Source organism: Loxodonta africana, chromosome 1 (genome assembly GCF_030014295.1).
Source record: "Loxodonta africana isolate mLoxAfr1 chromosome 1, mLoxAfr1.hap2, whole genome shotgun sequence".
Taxonomy (NCBI): Eukaryota; Metazoa; Chordata; class Mammalia; order Proboscidea; family Elephantidae; genus Loxodonta; species Loxodonta africana.
This window is the reverse complement of record NC_087342.1, coordinates 163,758,335-163,770,684: the sequence shown is the minus strand read 5'-3', so window position 1 is coordinate 163,770,684 and position 12,350 is coordinate 163,758,335. Positions and strand designations below refer to the sequence as shown.

General features: G+C 34.5%; 1 protein-coding gene across 6 annotated transcripts in view; it reads left to right on the top strand.

Annotated features, from left to right (window-relative positions):
- The window catches only part of ASCC3 (activating signal cointegrator 1 complex subunit 3), a 412,820-nt gene that overhangs the window by 186,140 nt on the left and 214,330 nt on the right, over positions 1-12,350 (top strand). For all 6 annotated transcript variants that reach the window (XM_064289237.1, XM_064289246.1, XM_064289242.1 and 3 more), the window contains 2 exons: positions 350-526; positions 2,032-2,103. In XM_064289237.1, the coding sequence (XP_064145307.1) occupies positions 350-526; positions 2,032-2,103 (249 nt within the window). The remainder of the gene's footprint in view (positions 1-349; positions 527-2,031; positions 2,104-12,350) is intronic.

Genomic DNA, 12,350 nt, shown 5'->3' with positions numbered 1-12,350 from the left:
TAACTCCTGAAATTATAAATTGATGAAATTTACATTAAAATCTAATCTGTCATTTATCCTGACATTTTTTAGGGAAAATAGAAGAAAACATTTAATTAATAGGATTTTTCAGATTAAGAAACCTACTGAAATTACATTCATAATCATTTTATATCATCTTAGATGCCTAGTTTAGGCCGGTTTTCATATTAGCAGCCCCCTTTTAGACTCTGTGCTATTATTCCGTATTTCTTTGTTGATCTTATTTTGAATGTTCATAATTTTGTATTTACTAAAACATATTTTAAACTTGATAAAAATCCATATGGGTAGAATCTCCCTCATACTTTGATTAAAATAACCCTTACAGGTCGAATCTACACAGAGTATGATAAGGATACTTGGACTCTCTGCAACTTTACCCAACTACCTCGATGTCGCTATGTTTTTACATGTTAATCCCCACATTGGACTTTTCTACTTTGATGGCCGTTTTCGACCAGTACCTCTTGGACAGACATTTTTGGGGGTTAAGAGTGCAAATAAGGTAAATATTCATTTTAGTAAATATTCTTTCTTGTTTTCTAAAAATGTTTTTGTTGGAGTATTGTTGAATACTTTTTATGGATTTTAGCCTCCAAAAGAAAAGACCATCCTAGATAGTATCAATCACACTTTCTCAACTTTGTGTAATAAATTAACTTCTTCAGAAGGTTGCTTTCGATAGTTTACATTGCTATTTTCAATGTATATTTTGCAATCTTAGCCATTATAAGTTTCAAAACATTACTTTGGTATGATTGAAGGCAAGTTTGAGATAATAAGAGATTCTAACTGAAGCAGTATGTATCTTTTGATATATGCATATTTTTAAATGAATGTGCCTCTTATGCAGTTAAAAAACAATTTTCATAGTAGTAACTATTAGGAAGGTCCTCTAAGTTACGCTATTTTATAATTCTCATATAAATTATATATACAAATGACATTTCTAAAATTCTATATGGTGCTTTAAAAGTTTATTAAATTTATTATGTGGTATTACTATGAACCATTTGCACTATTAGCGTGCCTGTTTTAGACTTTTATAATATTATGAAGGGATACTTTCCTTAAAACTTAAACATTTATCATTCTATTTAACAGCCCATTTTTTTTTTCTGTAGAAGAAATAGGTTTAGAAGATTCATGTGCCATTTGACCTCTTTACTAAAAGAAATCCAGATGGAATCATGTGTTACTATGTCAACCTTGCTCTTTAAAGCATTACACTATTTCTCTTTTAAAAACAATTTCATTAGTAAAATCGGGCTATTTCTGCCCTACACTATTATAAATAAAACGTTCATCTAAAAAATACCAGAAATAACTATCAGTATATCAGTTAATACACTGTATCTTCAGAATTGTAGGGAGCCATTTCAGATTTATGTAGCAAAGGATAGTTTACAATATGGTAGTGGTTACGATGTACGTAATTTAACCTTCCTTAATCATTTCAAGTACTTTCCAGATTTTTTGTCATGTCATAATATATATTTGACTACTTAATTCATATTAATGTATCATTAGAATAGATTTAGAGCTGTTTCTTTATCATTTTAGAGTGATCTTTGATCTTTTACATGAAATGATACCACATGGTTATCGCAGAAAGATAAGGAAAAGAAAAATTGTTCCAGGGGTTTGTCAGTCAATTCTTAAACTTTATTTTTTAAAGATTTCCAGGGAAAGCAGAAAGAAGAACTTTAAAATTACTCTGACATTACCTATAACCAAATATTATTCTTAAAGATATTATCTTTTAAAAACTTGTCACTTTTAGGAAGTTAATACTCAGAAAGTATTGTATGAAATATTTTACATGTATTTTTTAATTGCATTGTGTTTGTTTCTGTGGGTTGGTATGAGTTAGATATTTATATTGTATTTATTGTTTCAACATTCTACTTTGAAGGAAAAAAGATACATTATAGTTGGCAAAGTTTTATATTTAGTTGGAAAGTTTATAGCTCCTTCATTTGATAATTTTCATGTTTTAAAAACTTTAAGGCACAGCAGTTGAATAACATGGATGAAGCATGTTATGAAAGTGTTTTGAAGCAAGTAAAGGCTGGACATCAGGTATACTTAATATTCTTTATCTTATTTCTAGAGAAGGCTTAAAGATAAAAATATTAATATTTAGACTGTTCATTTAAGAAGCTTTTTCTTGATTTATGTGACAATAACTCAGAGATTTTGTTTCTTAATAATTTTTAGCCCATTGGGTGGCTATATAAGTCACAAAAATTTTCATAGATTATATTATCCCATGTAATAACTTGTATTATTTTGTTCACCATTTTATTAAATAGATGAGATTTCATCCTTTACATTTGTTTCTTTTTATCTTTTAAAAAAAGAACCTTTTCTCACACTTCAAAAATTTTAATATGTAAATGTCTTACATAAATGTAATATTTTAAATATATTATTCTTACTCCTACTGTTTTTATCAAGTATTATCAATTGAAATGTATGTAATAATTCTGTGATTTTTAATATGATGTTTGGAAATTAAGCAGTATTATTTTTAAACTCTCCATTCCAAAATCATCCAATCAGGATTGTTAATGAAAGTGTGAAATAATAATTGCTCATATTAAACTTGATTATTGCTCAATTGTTTATGGTGTTTTGGATAACTATATTTATTATTACACTTTTTTCTACATTGATACCCTTTTATGACTTGTATAAAATGAAAATTTGTTCTGGTTCTTTGGATTTTTGTTATTTTTTAATTTAAAAAAATACGTATTTTTTTTAATTCCCTATTCTCCCTTTCACCCAGTCCTTGGTAACCACAGGCCTTTTGTGTTGAGGGATTTACTACTCTAGATATTTCATACAAGTGGGAACATACACTCTTTGTCCGTTTGTGCCTGACTGTTTCACTTAGTACACTGTTTTCAAGGTACATCCATGTCATGGTGGCATGTATCAGAAATTTATTTTTCTTTATGGCTGAATAATACTCCATTGTATGTATGTATGTGTGTATATATATATATATATATATATACACATACAGCACATTTGTGTATCCATTCATCTGTTGATGGACCCTTGGGGTTTTTTTTACCTGTTGGCGATTTGAATAATGTCACAGTGAGTATTGGTGTATATATACGTGTGTCTATATGAGTCACTGCCTTCAGTTTTGGGGGGTATATATACCTAGAAGTGGAATTATTGGGTTATACAAGAACGTTTAACTTTTTGAGGAACCGCCAAACTGTTTGCCAGAATGGCTGTACCATTTCACATTCCCACCAACAATGCACAAGTGTTCCCAGGTGGTAGCGAGGTCCATATCACTGGTTCCTGTTTAGGAAAGACAGGCTTGGATGGGATACCCCAGGGAAGGCTTCAGGTGACCAGAGGCTGGCAGCTCTAGGGCATGAGGAGCATAGGAATGGAGAATGCATGCAGCTAAGGCAGAAGTTGGAGACAAGCATCATCTCCCTACCTTTTGTGTGTGTGTCCTGACTTCCATGATTACCACCCTTACAAGGTGCTGTCTCTTTCTCATATACTCTTCTTGGGCTAAAACTGCACTCTGGGTGATTGTGTACTGTGATTATAATTTGAGAACCTACTGACATACTTGGAATCCAAGGCCTGGTCCAGATCTGTGCTCAAGTCCCTCTCTCCACACAAGAATTAGCACAGGATAACATGACCCTTCTTTAGGCTGTATGCCCTGAGACCATAGATTTAGGCTGCAGGTGTCACAGTTTCTCTTTTAGAATGATTAGTGATGATGTTTATTTTCCCTAATAGTGGTACTTTCTTAACTTTTGTAAAAATACTGCCATATCTCCTTTATATTTTTTAAATATAAAAATAGTATTAACATTTTTCATTAGTCCACTATTTTACCATTTTAATATTATTACTGTAATTTTTATACATTTTCCTCTAGTCTTTTATCCTTTCATACATGTGGCTTTTAATTTTGTTCACTCAAATTTAATTTTAATTATTAGTTATGATTCATTACTTATATTTATACTGTATATTCAGTTTTATACTTTTTTTAATGAATAATAAATATTTTTAAATGTTTCTACATGATCTTCATAATTTCAGTGTCTGCCAGAGAAAAACAGGAGTCTTTATTCAGGTTCTATGATTCAGACACCTATTAATCTCCCAATACTCTGCCATAAGCATTATTGTCTCCTTTTGTTAAGAGAGGAAATGAGCCTAAAACATGCTAAACAGCTTCCCAAGGTCATATAGGATTTAAATCAGGTGTTTATGCCATCCACACACCCTCAGCTTTGCACACTGCCCCTTTGCTGTTAAACTTACGTTGGCAATTCCTTTATATTGGTTATTACCACATTATCGAGTACTTCGTTTGAAATTTTTTGTTCTTAAAGACAGTGTTGCTACAGTGATCGTCTTTTGGCGTGTTGTTATTTTTTCTGTTGAAAGATTTCCCTGAAAAAAAAAAAACTCGCTGCCGTTCAGTCGATTCTGACTCCTAATGACCCTATAGGACAGAATAGAACTGCCCCCATGGAGCCCTGCTGGTGCAGTGGTTAAGAGCTTGGCTGTTAACCAAAAGGTCAGCAGTTTTGTTTTTTGTTTTTTTCAGTTTTAAGGCATGTAGAACATAGTGGTGTCATACCAGTGATTTTTTTTTTTAATTGGGAAGTATTACCTCTAAATCATGATTATGAAAATGCATGTGGTAGGTTCCATATTGTCCAGGCTTTAGTTTAGCTGTGCACTTACTGTTAATTAGAAAAACCTCTTCTTCCCTGCATATTTGCTTCATATTGTGACTATGTGGTCTTTTGGCCTCTGTTTAAACTCTTTTTTTTTACTCAGTCTGTTTTTTAGTAATTTTATTTTAAATCAGATTTTAAAAATACAATTACAAACTTAGCCCTTGGGCACACCAAAATTCAAAAATCAGGGGAAAAAATATCACTGCTAATTTTACTACTAAATGATAACTTCTGTTAATATGTTCTTCCAATTGTTTTAAAGGATTTTTTCAAAGGATTTTTTCCTCCTCATTTCTTCTCTTTTGTTTTCAGTTATTCCTGTTTTTCTTTTATAATTTCCTCATCTGAAATATGACAGAACCATAAATAAGCATAATAGCATCAAAATATAAATAAATGCTTTGATTAAAGATATCATATTTAAAAATTTTAATCAGCGTGTTTCATGCAATGTCCTTTTAAATTTTGTGTTTTAGTAGGACAGGTCCTGCTAAGTATGATTGGGCTATAAGGAAACATTGTTGGTTTAGTTCCCAGTGTAGTATCATGTGCATGGGGGCTCTGTGGTAAATATGATTTGATTGTGATGAATGCCTCATCTTCAAAGATTTATGGAAAGGAAATATGAAATGTATCAAGATGATGGCCCAGTAGTTGAAATTTGCTTCTAGTATTGCTGATATTAAAATGCCCAGGCCAGTGCCTTTACATTATCAGTACTGAGGTGCTAAAGCAATGCCTTAGTCTTTTGCATTAATTCAGTCACCGCAAATTAGCAGCTCTTTTGCAACATAATTCAAGAACAAAGCTCTTTTTCATTTCTCTAAATTACCTACATTGAGTGTGTAATTTTGAAGATGTAGCCTAAAACTTAAGTCTTTCTCTATATCAGTCTTTTCAAAGGGATCCCTCTGTCATCTATTTGCAAGTTAGCTGTCAAGTACTGTTTGGCCTATAAAATCATTTAGCTTGGTAAGTGGCAGCTTCTGCTGAATGCCTTTGTAATATATCCATAACTGAAGCAACGTGGATACTTAGAAAGCATGTTTGTTAATACATTTTGATTTTGGAAGCTAAGGTAGATACCTTTTTCAACAAGGCTGGCAATCCTTGATTTAATCCATCATATAAGAATTGCTAGTTCACAGTAGTCTTTGATTACTGAGGATCATGTGGAGGTTCATTTTCAGGGGGTTCAGAACCCCTCACTGGATTATTTTTCCCTTTTTTAAATCTCCTTAAAGAAATGCCTTTACTAAGCTGTGGTGTTATGTCCTTTGCTTTTATTAGAAGGTCAACAAAGAACTTCCCAGTAGAATATTGTTTCCGAGTTGTCTATTTTCTCCTCATAACTGAGGTTGAAGATAATGTTATGCCAGTCACTGGCTGCCTTTATATAAGGTTCCAAATGGTAATTTTCAACAATTGACTTTGCATGTATCCATCTGTCAGAAAATGAAAAATATAGAATTCAACAACCTTTTCACCTTATTGGAGACCTGGTGGCGCAGTGGTTAAGAGCTCAGCTGCTAACCAAAAGGTTGGCAATTCGAATCTACCAGCTGCTCTTTGGAAACCATATGGGGCAGTTCTCCTCTGTCCTATAGGGTTGCTATGAGTTGGAAGTGATTTGATGACAATAGGTTTGGTTTTTTTGGCTTCACCTGATTATCTAAAAACCTAACAGTCAAATTAACTCTTCAATTATGTTACTCTCCCCAACTCTGATGATCGAAGGGTCTAACTAATATGTGCTTCATTCTAAGAGATTCTTTTCTATTTTGCTGTACATTAAGTACAGTAAAAAATGATGAAGTGGAAGAGCTGAACAGAAGATTTCAAAGGGCCACTCGAGAAGACAAAGTAAAGTATTATGATGACATGTGCAAAGACCTGGAGATAGAAAACCAAAAGGGAAGAACACACTTAACATTTCTCAAGCTGAAAGAGCCGAAGAAAAAATTCAAGCCTCAAGTTGTAATACTGATGAATTCTACAGGGGAAATATTAAGTGATGCAGGAAACATCAAAAGAAGATGGAAGGAAAACACAGAGTTACTATACCAAGAGGGATCGGTCAACGATCAACCATTTCAGGAGGTAACACATGATCAGGAACCTATGGTACTGAAGTAAACAATTCAAGTTGCATTGAAGGCATTGGTGAAAAATAAGGCTCCAGGGATTGACAGAATACCAGTTGAGATATTTCAACAAACGGATGCAGCACTGAAAATACTCACTTGTCTATGCCAAGAAATTTGGAAGATAGCTACCTGGCTAACCGACTGGAAGAGATCTGTATTTATGCCAATTCCCAAGAAAGGTGATCCAACCATGTAGGCAGAATTTGCTGAAGATCATTCAAAAGCGACTGCAGCAGTGTTTCGACAGAATTTTGCTGAAGATCATTCAAAAGTGACTGCAGCAGTATTTTGACAGGGAACTGCCAGAAATTCAAGCCAGATTTAGAAGTGGATGTAGAACCAGGGATATCATTGCTGATGTCAGATGGATCTTGGCTGAAAGCAGAGGATACCAGAAAGATGTTTACCTGTGTTTTATTGAATATGCTAAGGCATTCAACTGTTTGAATCATAACAAATTATGGATAACATTGCAGTAGTGGGAATTCCAGAACAGTTAATTGTTCTCATGAGGAATCTGTACATGGATCGAGGGGCAGATGTTCGAACACAATAAGGGAATACTGCGTGGTTTAAGGTCAGGAAAGGTGTGTGTCAGGGCTGTATCCTTTCACCATACCTATTCAATCTGTATACTGAGCAAATAATCCAAGAAGCTGGACTACATGAAGAACAACAGGACATCAGGATTGGAGGAAGGCTCATTAACAGTCTGTGCTATGCAGATGACACAACCTTGATTGCTGAAAGCGAAGAGGACTTGAAGCACTTACTGATGAAGATGAAAGACCACAGCCTTCAGTATGAATTACACCTCAACATAAAGAAAACAAAAATCCTCACAACTGGACCAATAAGCAATATTATGATAAATGGAGAAAAGATTGAGGTTGTCAAGGATTTCCTTTTACTTGTATCCACAGTCAACACCCATGGAAGCAGCAGTGAGGAAATCAAAAGATGCGTTGCATTGGGCAGATCTGCTGCAAAAGGCCTTTTTAAAGTATTGAAAAGCAAAGATATCACCGTGAGAACTAAGGAGCGCCTGACCCAAGCCATGGTGTTTTCAATCACCTCATATTCATGGCAAAGCTGAACAATGAATAAGGAAGACTGAAGAAGAACTGATCCCTTTGAACTGTGATATTGGTGAAGAATATTGAATATACCATGGACTGCCAAAAGAACAAACAAATCTGTCTTGGAAGAAGTACAACTGGAATGCTCCTTAGAAGCAAGGATGGTGAGACTGTGTGTCACATACTTTGGACATGTTACCAGGAGGGATTAGTCCCTGGAGAAGGACATGAGGCTTGGTAGAGTCAGCGAAAGAGAGGAAGACCCTCAACGAGACGGACTGACGCCGTGGCCGCGACAGTGGGCTCAAGCATGGCAGCAATTGTGAGGATGGCACAGGACCAGGAATTGTTTTGTTCTGTTGTACATAAGGTTGGTTGCTCTGAGTTGGAATGGACTCAACGGCACCTAACAACAACAAGTACAGTAAATTATGTGTCTGTGTATGTGTATGTGTTGTATACCCACACACGGGCACACAGAGAGAAAGAGATTGAGATTGAGATTTGCTTTTGGAACTCAATTATAATTACAACTAACTACACAATAGTAGAGCTTTGTAGCCAACTACCTATTCCATGAATGTGCTTTCCTTTGGTATCAAGGCACCATCAACATTTGTTTCTTGGGCTGTGTACGTATCAAACTTTAACTTTATTTTGCTGCCTTTTAAATATATGTTAGCAATTAGTGTATAGTAGTAAGAAATATATAAATCAATCTGTTGTAGTCAGTTTAAACGAATGAAATTGTCCATGCTATGACCTCATGTTCGTTATCTTCCCATCCCACCCAATCAGTTAAAAATCCTTCTGGTTTGTTCATTTTCTTGTCTTTGAGTTGGTTCGCATTTTGGATTTTCTCCCCTGGTTTGGTTGTCCTACTTCGGTTTTATCAGAGCAGCTACTTTTTAGACCATTATTAAGAAGACTGAAATATGTGCTCATTTTAAAAATATGCATGTACAAAAATAGAACTTTCAAACTTTTTATGCTAAAAATTAGTAATTTCTTCTTAAATATACAAAGAATTTTATTATGCTTCTCCCAACTTAGATCAAAGTAGAATAGAGCAAATTTCATGTTCAAAAGCCGTGATGATATTTTCTGATCATACTATTCCATAGGTTTCAGTATACCAATCATCTAAATTTGTGTGCTCATGTACTTAATAGATTTTATGTGCAGCTTTGCCTTAAAAGTATTAAAAACAGTAGGAGGCAATTGTGTTCCACTCAGGCATGTGTGATAACAGATGGAGAAAGTCTTTTCATGTTGACTTTTCAACAGTCATACTCTGCAAGACCTCAAACTTTTCTTGGCTATTGGGAAATTAAAAGTTGGCGATTCAGCCTTTAATTTTGATCCATCTGCTCAAATTAATGAGACGTCTCGTTTGTAAGCTTCTCTTTGCATTACCAAATGCAAGTACAGCTTTATCATTCTTGTTAATAATTCCCCTCCTCCTGTGGAATTTGCAGAATGAGAAAATGATGCCTTAACTGTATTGAGATTTTTCTTGTTGTACAAACTTTGTTGCAGTGATAGAGAAATTAGAAACTGCCTCAGAGGCATTCAGTAAGTTAACTTGTTCAGTTTTCACATTACAAAAAAAGTTTAAGATCTTTGTTTCATAGCTTTTTACTCAAAATCTACCTGCAGTTTGAGCAAATGAAAGGCTTTCCCATATCAGGGAAAGAAGTCTTCCTCAGTCTCGGATTAATGCTAAACTTCAGCATTTCATTGTTCAGATGTACGTCTTGATTTCTTTCTTCATTGTTTATGTGGTTTTTGTAGATGTTTCTAATAGGAAACTGCATTTAAAAAGAGACTAATAATTATGGGTTAGTGGATTTATTACTAGATGAAAAGAGTTATTTTTATTTCTTTACGTTGTTTCTCAGTTTGTATATATACCATCCTAACTTTGGAATTGTTCATTGACCCTTTTGCCTAAAGGAAATTCCTTCCTCCGGATATAAGCATCCCTGATTCTTGGTTCTTTTCCCATCAAATTTGTGTGATATGACTTTCATTTGTAAATTATTTGCTGCTTTCTTTTCTGCCCTTTTTTTTTTTTTCCTCCTATTGAGACATAATCCAAAAGGAATAAAAACCAAGATTCTTGTCTTAGTTTCCTAGTGCTGCTATAATACAGATAGCACAAGTGAGTGGCTTTGAAGAACAGAAATGTCTTTTCTCACAGTTCTGAAAGCTGAAAGTCCAAAGTCTTGGCCATGTTGATCCCTTCTGTGAGCCTTTCTCTTAGTTTCTGTGTCTTCCAACAATCCTTGGCAATCCTTTGCTTGTGACAGTCATCAGATGTTACCTGTCTTCCCCTGTGTGTCTCTCCGTCTGTTTTGTTTTTTTTTTTTAATGAAGTATAAGTGATTAGCTTTGGGATCTACCCTACACTGATATGACCTCATTAATATAACAAAAGAAAACCAATCCTGTTTCCAAACAGGATGACAGAGGCCAGGAATTCCACACATATTTTGGGGGACACAATTCAATTCATAACAATTCTCAAGGAGAAGTTACTTTAACAGTTATGAGTACAAGAATTACAAATCGCTGTCCATCTTTACCGTTAAAAATAGTACTACTATTTTTTAAATATTTCAGGTGTTTGTTAACAACAAGAAAATTTAAAGGAAGTATGCTCCAAGCCTCTACTTTTGAAAACTACCCCCCCCAAAAAGCTTTGATAAGTCTTCTGTCAAACTGAAATTTTCTTACCCATTCATATACCACAGGCAAAAAAACCAGTGTTTGCTACTGCTGAATCTCTATTTTACTTTTTAAACAGTATTATTAGTGTTTGCTTAGAACCTTTTATCTTCACTATGTATAAAATAAGATTAAAATTTCATTACTATATCTGTGTACAAGTAATGCATTATATAAAAATAGTAGTTGGTACTTTCTTTTATGTATTTTTTTTCTTAACCAGTGCTTTTTTTTTTTTTTTTTGGAGTGAGGAGGATAAGACATTGAGGTTATTCATTTATCTATTTATTTATTCCTGTCTTAATGCAACAGTCCTTTATTATAGACATTGGACGTGTGGATGTGTGAGGTACTTGGAAAAAAGAGTTGAATTGCATTCAATTCCTATTTTGGTCAAATGCTGGGTGATTCAAAGTTGACATCAACGTTCAGTTAAAGTGAAGGCCATAGGAGAGTATCACCATCATGAAGGGATTTTCTGGTATGATATAATGAAAATGTATCAAAGATAATTATAATTATAAATTTAATAGTTAGGCTTGAAAAGTTGGGCACAGAAAACTGTCAGCTGTTCTATTGATTCTGCAGTCCCTGTACTGTATGTTTGTGATAATAATAAATGCTTATTATCAGCTGAAGACAGTGGAAGAGCAAGACTTTTTTAAGCTAAATCTGCTTATATAGAGTACTGTATTGTCACTAAATTATTAAACCTTCCATTCTTTCCTGATAGTAAGTTACTTAGGTAAAGATTTATCTCTTTTTCTCTCCTAAATTTGAAGATTTGGTTATTAATAAGTGATGCGCTTTCATTTAAGTAAACCCACAAACTGAACCTTTGTGCAGTGCCTAAAGACTGAAGATTAATGTTCTCACATATATGTTTTATTTCTAATGGTTTTGCATTTACTTTTTTGTTCTATATAATCGTTTTAAAAGTAGTTGGTCTTAAACATTTGATCTATAGTTAATAATGGAGAATGTAATTGGTTTCCTAGATTACAAAATCATTTGTCATATTTATTAAAATATCTAAATGGCATACCTTGTTAATATTGCTTATGCTGTTAGACTGATCAAAAAGTATGGGAACCTATACTATGACATGATCATCTGTTATGCCTAATACAGAAACATGAGAAGGGCATTCTCCTTTTACCTTTGCACAAGGCAAAGCCAAAGATGATTTTAATCAAATATCAAGGAAGATGGGCGGAGCCAAGATGGCAGAATATACAGACGCTTCCTTTGAGCCCTCTTTACAGTAAAGACCCGAAAAAACAAGTGAAACGAGTATATTTGTGACAAGCTGGGAGCCCTGAGCGTCAAAGGCAAGCTTAGACAACGAACTGAGGGGGTAGGGGGAGGAAGAGGCCATTCAGAAGTGGAGAGGAGTTACCAGACCTGAATCGCGGGGAGCCCTCAGGCACCATTCCCGGAGCGGTGATAGCGGCAGCAGCGGGCTGGTCCTAGCGTTCAGCCGCACTTTCCTTAGGGAGAAACAGCCAGCCACACAGCCCACTCACACCTCTGGAACCTGAGGAGAACGGCGCTTTCGGCAAAAGCTAAATACTTGTGTATATTTTACCACCCCCAAGCCGGCTTCAGTAGCTGAATCCCTGGGCCTG